General features: G+C 42.6%; 1 protein-coding gene across 1 annotated transcript in view; it reads right to left on the reverse strand.

The window, feature by feature from the left end:
- Adgra3 (adhesion G protein-coupled receptor A3) overlaps positions 1 to 13,355 on the reverse strand; it is a 105,201-nt gene that overhangs the window by 56,551 nt on the left and 35,295 nt on the right. Inside the window, exons 3-5 of the mRNA XM_059275865.1 lie at positions 6,861 to 6,932; positions 3,292 to 3,363; positions 1,217 to 1,288 (exon numbers count right to left, since the gene is read on the reverse strand). Coding sequence (XP_059131848.1) covers positions 1,217 to 1,288; positions 3,292 to 3,363; positions 6,861 to 6,932 — 216 coding nt within the window. The remainder of the gene's footprint in view (positions 1 to 1,216; positions 1,289 to 3,291; positions 3,364 to 6,860; positions 6,933 to 13,355) is intronic.

Below are 13,355 nucleotides of genomic sequence, written 5' to 3' on the forward strand. Positions count from 1 at the left end.
TGCACAGTATGATGAATCTAGCTAACAAAACTAACTGTGGAGACTGCCTCTGCCAGCATGGCATATCTAATAGAAGGAACAAAGCATCGGTATTAACTCAACTCTATGGAACGTTGAGCCCTAAAATAAATGAACAAAGAGCATAGATGAGCACTCTTCTAATACATAATTTGTTAGCACATGGGGTCATCTCATAATTTCAGCCAAAACAGTGGGAGAGGGGAAGGATACAATGCAGCACAAAGATAATGAAGTTTAAAATATAATCAAAAGAATGGCTTGGCGTATTTCTAATTCATAAGTACTGCCATGTAAAAACACTAGCAATGTCTCCCATTTCCTTGATGAAATCACTTCCCAGATTCCTATAACTGAGGCTCAAAGCCAGGTTATCCTCTGCCACCTTATTTAATGTCAAGGGTGTGGCTTGATGGTAGAGCACTTGCCTGGCATGTGCCGTGGCTTAGGTCCAACTCCCAGCACTGGGGGTAGGAGTTAATATATCCTGAACAGAGGCATCTGGTAAAGAAAGAGTTCCCTGGAAAATGACTCAACCCAATAAATTACACATAATGAAAATGTGATAGACAATTTAACTGTGATTCTAACAGAAATCAGTGTAATTTATAGTTTGAAATAGAGTAATGATTATCTGGAAATATAGTTAATTTTCAAACATGATTCCTTTGCAACCTCTATTTGAGATAGACAAAATAATCTATATAATTACGGAGAACTGTGAATTTGATCTTACTCAGAGGAACTTCTCAATAAACACTCCTAAGAATATCAGTAACAAACTGGGGATTTATGTGACAGAAATGATGGGACAGAACTGAATCCTTAAGCAGTCCCAGGATGCATTTTGCAGAAAGAAGAATGGGTTATACTTTGGGCATTTAATTAGTCAATTAAATGAAAGTAAAAGAAACTTCTGGATCTAAAAATTAAGTCATGAGAAACAACTGCCGCCAGTTTATTCACCCTGACTAGAGTTGGGAGGGACACATTCTGAGGTGATGGCCATCTCGGTTTGAAATATCTCCCTGAGATTTACCTATGAGCTTCAGGCCAGACCCTGGCTCCAGCAGAAGACTAAGTTTTGACAATTTGCGAGACATTTCTCATGAAATCTCTTAAGCTACAAAACCACTGTTTGCTTTTTTTTTCCCCAACACTGAACATAAATTAAATACAACAAAGAATTCTTACTTACAAAGACCGCAGTGAGCCAAGATAATCAAAAGTTCCTTGAGACAGCGAAGTAAACAAATTCCCTGAAAGGTTTCTAGAGGAAAAGAGGAAATAGGTTCACTTTTAAAATACTTAGTAACACATCACTTTTATTACTTGACATTGTCTCAAATATCCTATGATCAGAACAAAATGTAATGAGGAACTCATGAAAGCTGCTTGAACTCTTCTACAGGAAGAAGGGATGTGTAAATGTGTCCATGAGGCTGGAAGACAGCGGTTTTCAGCCTACACAATGTACTAGGCAAAAGCTTTAAACACTTTGAGGCTAAATAAGATTCTTCTACCTGGTATCAGGAAAACCTAGCATTCCTTATGGATGCCCCAGTAGGATGCCTGCTCACATGTTCACTTGGGATCATTCAGGAAAGCAACAAATAAACAGTGAAAGAATGGCCTTCATGGTCAGCAGTAACCAGCCACACACCAAGACTGAGCAGACACGATCACAGTAATAAGCCCTGGGGCTGGAAGGACTCTTGATGTACAGGGCAACTATGGCTTCAGACACACTCTATAAGCTCTCTTGGCTCGCTCTCAGCCAAATGCTTTACAGGGTAAACCCTTCAGCATGTTGTATGATTAAACTAAACAGTATTAGTGTCATAGTGGGAAATGGACTAAGGGCTACACAAAAACTATTGGACTAAAAAGTATCTTCCATGCCTGATTACACACTCAGGAACCGGAGTAAAGCAGGCAGTATATGTCTTATTTGGGGGAGTGCTTCCGGCAGGTAGAGGTAGAAAATTGGTACCCTCATGTTTCTTTAACCTTTGTTCTTCTTCTTTTTTTAATATAAGGTATTTCCATGCATAGGAAAGTATCTTATTTAAAATTTTGACAGGTTAAGGATATGGCACACCAGTAAGATGATCAGTATGATATTAACTTGTATTGTTGTAATCTTCAAGGTAAATTTCACTTTATCACAAAAAAAGAAAGAAAATGGGTACTCAATAGTGGTGGTAAATGTTCAGGATAGAGAGCACATACTCTGTGGGTTTCTGACATTAAAGAAGTGTAGAGGTCTCTGGAAAAACTGGCAACATCATTCAAACACCATGAGGTCTATTCTGTGCACCAAGGGCAGATAAATTTAGAGTTTCTGAGAAGGGGAGGCAGGGGCAGAACAGAACACAGAAAGGGGTTCAGGGCAGAAGTGTGGGGGTTGTGAACAGGCCAAGCTCTCCTCTGGGGTATGGGCTGAATCCTCAGTGTGGGAGGGAGTGCCACCTATGGAGAGAGGGCAGAGAATGATGGTGGAGAGGTCACACCCATGCAATGGGATCCTGGGTTGGGATGGAGCCCTGCTATCACACAAACGCTAACACTCAGAATCAGTACACAATGGTCTCCAGGGAGATCACAGGACTGGTGTGTTGAGATGATGTATTATAAGTTCTTAATCTGAAAATCTGAAATCCAACGTGCTCCAAAATATTTGAGCTCCGTGACAACAGCATGGAAAATTTTATACCATGAAACTTGTGTTTCATGAAATGGAGCGTTTAAAATATTGTGTAAGATTATCTCCAGGCTCTGATTACGGAGTGATTATGAAAGAGAAAAGAATTTCATTTACATTTGGGTCTCACCTGCAACAACATATCTCCTTGTGCATATGAGATCTCCTCAAGTCAGAAACACTCTGGTCCTAAGCGTATCTGGTAAGGGATTCTCAACCCATCTTCTATTCTGAGGACACTACATCTCATGACCCAGTAGTAAGCTTCCTGTCCCTGTGGCTTCTACAAGGCCGACAGTTGCTATTTCTTTTTTTTTTTGGTTTTTCGAGACAGGGTTTCTCTGTGTAGCTTTGCGCCTTTCCTGGATCTCACTTGGTAGCCCAGGCTGGCCTCAAACTCACAGAGATCCGCCTGACTCTGTCTCCCGAATGCTGGGATTAAAGGCGTGCGCCACCACCGCCCGGCCGACAGTTGCTATTTCAATGAACATGCCACTGATCTTCAGAAACTCTTAGGTACCTACTGGTTCAAATAGCGTATGTTTTAATAGAGTAGAAAGGGTACTTACAGCCGAACTAGATTGGTGAGTCCCCGAAATATGTCTGCGTTCAGACAACCTATGCGGTTGTTGGTCAGGTCCCTAAGGGAAGGGGGAGAGGGATGGCTTGATTTAGTTCTCTCAGCTAATGCAGGTCTGACAGATTCCAATTCAGGTCAAGAACGTAAGACCCTTCTTTTCTGCATCTTCCTTCGAGTGAGATACAAATAACACTCCCGAAAATAGTTCTGGTTTACCTTCCTTCTGACACACACAGGCAAGATACTATTTAACTATATTTCAACCATTTACTCTATGACATTATTCAAGATAAAACAAGAGAAGTAGAATGAGATTCACTCTATCTTACTATGTGCTAGCTAGTACTCCTGAGATGCCCTGCAGAGTCAGTGAAGGGACAGGGCTCGAGAACTCGGCCCAATCATCAAACAGCATTAGCAACTTGTCTTTTATAACTCCATCCTTTAGATACTCAGACGTTCTGACTATAATGAGGGGGAGAAACACTAAATTAGCTTTGACCTTACAAATCTGTCAGTCACTCTCAAGCCAAATGACTTTTAACCACATCCAGGTAACAGCCCAGTCATTCTGCAAGCCCGCCCTAATGTCTAACCATTCCTAGACCTGTCACCCTCTAAATACTTCCTTCTCATAAATCTGTATCAAGTGCCCTCCTTTTTATTTGTGCATAACTATTAACTATTATTTATGATGATGATGATGATGGGGGAAGCGAGCATGAGCCCAAAGCACACAAGTGCCACCGCATGCACGTGGAGGTTGACGGACAACTTTGGGGGGTCGGTTCTTTCCTTCCTTCCTGTATCCGTAAACTGAACTCGTGTACAAGGCTTGCCCAACAAGTGCTTTGCCTGTGGCCCCCTCTCACTGGCCCCTTCTTTACTCTCTTACTGTAGTTCACACCTGGAACAAGGAACACACTGGAGTTTACATTTAACCAGGGTTGCAGGGAACACTATGTAGCAAGGCAACTTCAAACTTTCATCTGCAATGGCAAGCCTTTGTTCATCAGTGGACTTGACTAACTCTGGGGGGGAAAAAACTATGATGAATCATTCCTTTTATCAATTGTTATATTTTGAATAATTCAATTCACTTGGAATATTAATAGAGAAATTAGAAGATTCTCTAAACGGAAATCTCAAAAATACTTTTCTCACCAGGCGGTGTCAGTGCACGCCTTTAGTCCCAGCACTCAGGAGGCAGAGCCAGGCAGATCTCTGTGAGTTCGGAGGCCAGCCTGGTTTACAGAGAGAGATCCAGGACAGGCACCAAAACTACACTGAGAAACCATGTCTCGGGGAAAAAAAAAAAAAAAAAAAAAAAAAACAAAACCTTTTCTCTTTCCTTTAATGTCCGCATCATTTTCTGACAGAGGGTATTTGGAGTGTTCATTTCCAAACAAAAGCTGCCAAATTCCAAACTGTGTACTTGATAACCACAAAAAAAAAAAAAAAAACCACATGCATTTGACTATAACTTCTAAGATCAGAGCAAGTGACCTGGGTACCTCCTCAATGAGTTTCCCCTTCCTGATTTCAAAGCCACCCTACATTATCTGGCAGAACAGGATGTTTTTGCTCTGGTTTCCCTCTCTTATGGCTTAAGGAATCTTAAGCCCCACAAAGCTGGCTTTTGGCTCGTATAGCTCAAGCTCCTTACAATAGTAAAGCCAAGTATTAAATCATGTGGGATTTTTTTAAAGTGGATTTTCCTTTTATTTCTAGGTTTTACAGTTTAAGAAAATGAGGTATCATCTTGTGGGCTGCTGCTTGAACAAGCATGTTTTGGTCCTATTCATTATCCTAGCTCACTTCTGAGCTTTAAGTGATGTAATTACCACCGACTCTTCGGGAAACAATTTCATTATAGCTCTACCTACTTAAATGGAATTTAGGTATTGATAATGAGTTTTCATTTGGATGGCGAATCAGCTTAAGTTCGTTGATAAAGCAAAGAAGAAAGCGAATGGGTTTGAGTTTCAACTACTCCTGGTAGTTTATCTTTCAAAAGCTACTTAATCTTCCTGACTCCAATTATCTATAACTACAGACAAAAGCATGGACATTGACAAAAAACACTGTGTGTGGCCACTGAAATGAGTGACCTAAAGCTTTGCCAGAAAGAGTCTGGGTCTGTAAAAAAAGCTAGCAACCATTAACCACTAACTACACGGCTATCTTCACATCCCACTACGTCTACACGCAGGACTCCTTCAGCTTGCAAGCTATATGCCATAAGCTCAATTACAAGTCAGCTGTTTGGAATTAAGAATGTATTTTCTGGCAGGAAGAACACTGTAAATGGCAATTACCTTCCAAGGCAGGAATACCAGAAGAGCACTTACTGTGCAAGGCAATGCAACGCGAACAGGCTACAGCAAAACCCAGCACAATTACCAGTAATTAAGTTAAATGCTACTGAACAAGATTATTAAACTTCTAGACGGCGGTACTTGAGACATTATTTAGGATAAGGAACTAAGGCAAGAACCCAAGGTTTTCTGAGGCCCCTTCAAAACATCGTCACGAAACTGTCTTTTACTGACAGTCTAGTTCCTTTGGCCTGCATCTCGGCATGGAGGTGTTAGAAGCATTGACCTGTCTGCTACCCAAACAGCTGTGAAGACAGGGATGTGGACCACACATGAAATAGGTAACATGTGATGATAACAGAAGTAAGAAGTTGGAGGGGAAAACATTATGGATTGCAAGCATCAGTTCCTGGGGGGAGGGATGATTCAAACAAACTGGTCCCAGTTCCAGAGTTCCTGACAGGACAGGGCTTTATCACTAATTCTTCATTGACTTGACTTATGCACAGACTCAGAGCCCATTTCCTTCATCCTACTTCTCTAAAAACAGTTTCATTCCTTCTTGAAGAGGCTCAGTAAGGCAGAGGAAAAAGTCACTGTCTGGTGGCCATTTGTTCCTGACTCTTCGCCCGCACTGTATAGCATAGGCACGTTAACAAATCTAATTGTCTCTCTTTGGTCTGTCTTTTGTCATAAAAATCCAGGCTAAGCACTTGGGAGGTCAGTCCTCCTCCTTTACACCTTCTCACTCACATCGAGTCTGCGAGGTTGTTCCAGAGAAGTGGGAGTGTGGAAGCAGCCAGTGCCCAGCAGCTGTCTTCACAGAGAACAGAGTGGAGGATGCTCTATGTGCCTTTAGTGCAGTCACTTTCCAAATGTGAGAAACTAGCAGGAGGTTAGCTTGCAGAGTAATAAAGCTTACTCTTTAGGCTTTGAAGTAAAAACACACAAGGAAAGCATTTCCATTAGTGGAAAGCCTGAATTTCTGTGATTCAAAAGATGTGCAGTTTGACCGGAGTCATAGCTGGAGGACTGTCTCTACAGTAGTCACTGCTACAGAGCTGACATGATAATGAGTTTGTTAGTGTAAGAGAGGCACCCAAAGCATACTGATAGAACACTTAAATCCTCCTTGTTCTGTCGGGGACCTGGCCAGATGAGCCTCTTTTGTCAAGCTGGAGTTCACTGCTATCTATAAAAGGAATGGTTCAGACTCCCAAGCAAGCAATTCAAAACTCACAATCTCTTCAGCGATGACAGTCCCCAAAAGGCACCTGGGGCTATCCTGCTAATAAGGTTGTTCCGGAGGTCCCTGTGAAAGGTAAAGTAAGAGTCAAATGGTCAATGCTTCATGAAATATTTCAGCATACTACACTTACCTGCCACAGACACAACCTCCAGTATGGGAGAAAACCACAGCAAAGAAGGTTAAGCCAAGATCTCCCCCAGCAGTGAGTGACAGAGTAGGAATTCAAATTTGAGAAGTCTGACCTCAAAGCTTCTGTTTCATCAGCAAAAGCAGATGTCATAAAAGGTACAGGGTCCTAGTAGTACACAAAGTTCCAACCAGATCTATTTCTTTTGTTTTTTTTCCTTTTGCCATTCTTACGTATGCGTGGTATGCATTGTTTGTAAGCATACTTGCAGACGTGGGGGTGCATGTGCATGTGGATGCATGTGCAAGTGCATGTGTGCATGCACATGTAAGCCCAAGGCTGATGTCAGGAATCATCCTCAATAGTACTTCCTTCTTACTCATTAAGGAAGGGTCTCTGAACCAATATCAGAGCTTGCTGACGGCTTGTCTTGCTGGTCAGCTTCCTCTGGGGATCTCCTGTCTCAGCCTCCCCAGATTGGAATCACAGGCAGGCTTTTTATATGGATTATATTCTGGGTGAACCAAGCTCACCCTCCCTCTTACAAAGCTAGCATTTTAACCGCTAAGCCAGCTTTCCTGGACTACTCACCCACTATGTCTGTAATTTCTTCCTTAGCACACTATACATTGGTTACTAAGCGCATCGGTGGTTGTGCTTATCACAAACATCACTAAATTAAATTCTTCAAAAAGATATCCTTAAAATATATACTCTGAAATTCATGTGATTTGTTTTGTTTTATTTTCCCTCCCTGGGATTCTATACTGAAGTTCTCCATAAAGTGAGGTTATAAATAAACACATTATAAATCACAATACATAGCCCAAAGCAAAGACAGAGGAGGCCTGTATCTCCTGTCATTTTATTCTCCTTCTCAAGCAGTCAGACATTTCCATGCCAGTACTCGACCACAGCAGGGCAGCAGTGAGTTTCAGAGTCATGTCTCCCTACCCATGAGAGGGGCAGGCCTCTGAAGACAACCCAAGTGTGAGCTAGAGCTCCGCGGAAAGGCCAGTACTTCCCTCAATCTCCTAGTACCACACACATTCCTTCCAATAGGTGGCCCACCCAGATGCCCTAAGTAAGCCTGTGTGTTAGGACCAACTCACAACCTTGTCCATTGAGTCAGTCCAGCAAGTCTGGTCATCCGTCAGCAAGATGGACGGCAACAAACCAACAGAAAATCCTTAAGCTGCTCTTCTCCCAAAGTCCGTCTCTAAGGAGAACAGCCTTGTCCCTACATAGCCACTCTTGAATCTACTGTGCCACTTCTTTTCACACATGGCTTGGTGACATACACATTGACGGCCAAACAACAGAGATACTCAGGTGAATGTTCACCAAGCCAGAATGACAGGTAACTCTGGATTCCAAAGTCCCTTCCAATTCGGCTGGCATGTAAAAGGCCATCCTGGAAATAGATCCTGGACTTTGACAATACCTGCTGCTACAACGGAGGTAACCTGCACCACAGGTATCTAAGAACCACGGTTCTACCAAGGACAGTGGAACCCATGCTCAGGCAGTCTATAAGACGTAGACACAGTCCTCTGGCAGCCTTCTCAAACCCACCGCAGCTCAGAAATAACCAGGATCCCTTCTCTACTTATGTTCAAGAACAAACTCCAAAGAATAAGTCTTACTAAAGCTGAGCACAGAGTCCTGGGTTTTCAGCCATCCCATCTGAGAGGCACATTCCACATCACTGCTCTACCAGCTAATGAAAACTAACTGCTGTGCATTCTGACTCACACATCCTTTTCTATCCTTCTTGGTGTTCTTCTAAAAGCTTACTCTAATTACCAACGCAGCAGAAATGCAATACAGGCAGGGGCTGCGTTCCGGGAAGGTTTCCTGGGAAAATGCACACCCACACATTCTGGTAAGGCCGGTCTCTGCTCATCCGTGGCAGAAGTCATTCGCTCACTCACTGTAAGGCAGCATTCCTGATGTGTCACTGACACTGTGGCTGCCCACACTGCCCACGCAGGTGATGAGATAGACACGAAGTACTCTGGACCACTCCAGTTTCACATTTATGAATCCTGTCTGTGTCTTGGTCTCCACTGGTACACTTGGTTCTGGTACACTTACTTCCTTGAGTGTTATGGTTTGAAAAATGAAATGTCCCCCATTGGCTCATGTGTTAAATACTTGGTCTCTAGTTGGTGGCATTACTTTTGGAGGGGGTGGAAACTCTGGGAGATGAAGCCTCATTGGCGGAAGTGACTCAGTAGGGGCGGGACTTCAAAGGTAAACAGCTAACCACCAAGTCTTTTCTGTTTCTCTGCTTCCTATCTGCTATGGGATGAGATGCTTTCTCGCACCCACCCAGCATTCATGTGGACTGAAAAGGGGCAAAATGAATCTTGCCTCCTCACAAAGCCTCATGCACAAAGATGAAGAAAATTCTGTCAAGTTCTTGATGTCAGGATTTGGGCACATCTTGCATGCAGCAGGAATTCATTAAAGGAACTAAGTAAATTTATACCTAGAGCAATTGAAAAATTGATAACCAAACACGCCATGAAGTTGGTCGTCATTAAATCAAGGTGCTCGAGGTAATATTCTTTCAGCCTCACTGGATGTTGAAAAATGAAGTTGAAAAATAAATTATTGTATATGATAATAATGTCTCAAGTCACTCAGGTCTTGTTCAACCCCCATGGCATGATATGAGCACAGATTTTTTTTTAATGCAGTTTGCAGTGGATATTGAGCACAGACTTTTTGAACAGTGTATCCTGTCTCCTCAGCTATTCTCCATTGCAAGTGATCTTCCTGAGAAGAATCTTGATCATGTCTCTCGCTGTTAAAACCCCCAAACGTTCCCATCACTTGAGAAAAAAAAAAAAAAAAGCAAAGTCTTTAAAGAAACTTGCAAAGATCCCTGAGACCATGACCTTGTCCATCTTTCAGATGACCCCTTCCTTCATGCTCCCGAGTTCAAGTCTTCCCATCTTCATTTACTGTGGTCACATTTTACAATGTGTCTAGAAAGGACCATTTCCACACTAGACATGTAGTCAATGGCAGAAAGCTTCTCTGGCACACTATAGGCAACTAGTTTCTATCCCCAACATTAAGTCCTATAAGACCAGGGACTTGTAAGTAAGACCATGGTCTACTGTGGCCTAGGGAAATGAGATAAATCTACAGAGGGCAGGTAGACAGATAAATGGATCAAACAATAAACCAAAACTGGGAGACAAAATTATATGAGCAACCCTTAACTGTACAAATACATAGCTGTTCAGTCAACTATGGGAAGCCACAAAAATCAGCCATCCATCCACTAAGCCAGACAGAATGAAGAACATCTCACACAACATTAACACTTCTCAGAAACAACAATGCCATGATGTCTGTCACTGACATCCATGTGGTACTTCCAATACGTACATGATGTACTGGCATATTCCAATAGTAATGTTGGGTAGTAAACTGTTAATCATTATTAAATTGCTGAATATGAGTAAACTGCTGATTTGGGAGGTAACATGGTCCTTTCCATTCTTCAGCAGTATGCAAGCTTTCATAGAATAAAATTTTCTTTGTCCCAACTTTCTTAAACATATCAGATCTTAACAGTAGGCACATACATCAGAAGCCTTGACTTTCTAGGTCCTGCCTCCCCACTCTTTAAATGACCACCACGGCACACCTCAAAGAGGTAAGAGTTTAGAGGAAACCAAACAAACAAAAAGTCTGCAAATAGAAATATACAATATCAGCTCTATTTTTTTAAAGGATAAGTTTCCCTTCTCAGATTCTAAACAGCTTCTACACGAGGAACTGATTTCACTAAAGCAGTTCATAAATCTGTGGTCAGTGATAAACTGTGTATGTTTCTACAAAATACCTCTCATGAATAACTGAGTACTGTAATATGATTTAAAGACACACTTTTTCCTTAATAATAAAGAATTCTTGACATATTATATAATATTTAATAATAGCCATATTAATCAGACACTGCCAAGAGATATTTATAGTCAGACTCTCTCATTTAATATTTCTCTCCCCAACAATGCAAAGTGTGTCTAGTCCATAGTAGTCCAACTTTAGGATGCAGTGCTAAATCACAATGCATTAGGTCATAAAAATCTACCTGAAAAGAAGCACACGACATGATTTTACAAACCTGAAGCCCTGTTTTAAGAGCCTGGTCTCATGAGGGAACGTCCTCCCTCAGGCTTGTGTGTAAACACTTGGCCCCCAGCGAGTGGCACTGTTTGGGGAGGTTGTGGAACCACTAGGGTGGGAGGTATGGCTGGTGGGGATGTGTCGTTAGGGGCTGGCCTTTCAGGGTTACAGCCAGCCTGCTTCAGGTGGAACACTCCACTTCCTGTCTGCCATCACTGTGTGGCTGACCAGCGGCAATCTCACACAGCTTCCAGCAGCTGTTCCGCCTAGTTACCACGATGTCCCTGTCTCAGTGAACTGTATCCTCTCCGACAGTAAGCAAAAACAAATCTGTCTACCATCTTCCTGGCAGCAATGGAAGAATTACCACAGTGGCCTGAATGGGAAATGCCCTCCAGAGTCCTGAGCATTTGAAGACTTGGTCCCCAGCTGGTGGTACTGTTGGGGAGGTTTAGGTGGTGTGGTCTTGCTAAGGAAGTACGACACCAAAGGATTGCTTTGAGAGCAAAGAGTCCCACCCACATCCTGGCTGTTTTCTCTGCTTCAAGCTGATGGCTGCAGATGTGAACTGTCAATTTCCTGTTCCAGCTGCTATGCTGTCCTCTGGCTGCCAAGCTTCTCAGTCATGGCAGATTCTTATCCACAGGGAACCATAAACCTAAAGAAACTCTCCTATAAGCTGCCTTGGTCACAGTGTTTTACCATGGCAACAGAAAGCGGGAAAACACGGACTTCTTCAGGGAAGAACACATCATACATGGGATGAGGTGCCTTGAAACCCAAGTATCGCAACCCTCATCTCCGCTGGGAATGGCAGTGCACACCTGTCATCCCAGGACTCCAGGAGACAGGGGGCTCTTTGCAAGTTCAAGGCCAGGACTCTAAACTAAGTCCCTGTCTCATATGTAGTAATAATAATAAAATTATCACTGCATATTAAAAGGAATGGAGAAGCAGAGCAGATGTGGCTGGCTCCATACACCTCTCAGAGCCACCATCCTCTGCATGGTAGTGCATCTTGCTCATTCGGGACATGGTATCCCAGGTGCCCAAAACCCTCTGGGCACAGCCATGAAGAAAGAAAAAAAGAACAAAAAAAAAAAAACCAGAAGAACAAACAGTGTATTCCTGTATCTCCTTAGAAACCAAGAACTCTTTCCCCAAAGCCCCTCTCTGTTAGGAACTAAAGAGGCTGTCAGCAGCTGAAAAGAGGTGCCAGGTTACTCTAGTGGTCCCAACATAACACAACAGGGAATGAACCACACTGATCAGTAGGAAACTAGAGCTTCCCTAGAGTCTGTCTGTGTATAAGCATTTTTTTTTTTCCTCAAAAAAGTATGGTGGTATTTTGGGATTCAGGTATAAACAGGCCTCTGGCTAAAAACATTTAATTCATCTTAATATCAACCACAATGGCAACTTAATTTGTTTCAAGTAGTATGTATAGAGATTTATTATCAACAAAAAGGCAGAAAATATGGTCAAAGACAAAGAAAGTTAAAAACGATGCGGAAGAGAGGCATAATTCACAGCGCAGCACAGAATATTAGCCATGCTGGCTACATTGTTTATGGTGTACGTGAACAACCACATGAAGCCAAGCAGAGTGTTTCTCTATACGACAGACACCACTGGGAAACCACAAGTACCTATATCCCTTCCTTTGACCACATGAATTTCTTCAATTATCCGCTCAGCAAATGCTAAATGCCTGGCATTGTGCTGCATGCTGGGATATCTGCCAACAACACTGTTTTGTAAGCAAGAATAGCTGATGAGAAGACGCTGTCTTCTTCATTCTAACGCTGAGTGGTGTGGATTCAGCACTGAATCCCCACTGCTTAGAGTCACTCCTCACCCCGCTCTCTGATGACCTGGTCCTAGCAAACGCCGGTTCCTTCTTCCTTCCTCTTGACATTGAGGAAGTCCCTTCCCTCAAGCCCCAGGTACATCTCCACTCAACCAAACTTATCCAAATACCCATTCCTGAACCAACCACAGAATGTGTAGAAAGGATTAGTCTCAGCACAGTCAGGCTTGGAGTTGAAGATGCAGCTAGCATCCTCTGGACACATGGACTGTGAGGACTATGACAGAAACACATCAATAGAAACAGTAGGAAAAAAATGCACACTATGTCCTGAAGTGCCAAGGAAGTTTTTATGCATCTACATATGTTTGTGTGTAGTGTCTCTGCATATCCACATGCT

This window comes from Peromyscus eremicus, chromosome 10 (genome assembly GCF_949786415.1).
Source record: "Peromyscus eremicus chromosome 10, PerEre_H2_v1, whole genome shotgun sequence".
Lineage (NCBI taxonomy): Eukaryota > Metazoa > Chordata > Mammalia > Rodentia > Cricetidae > Peromyscus > Peromyscus eremicus.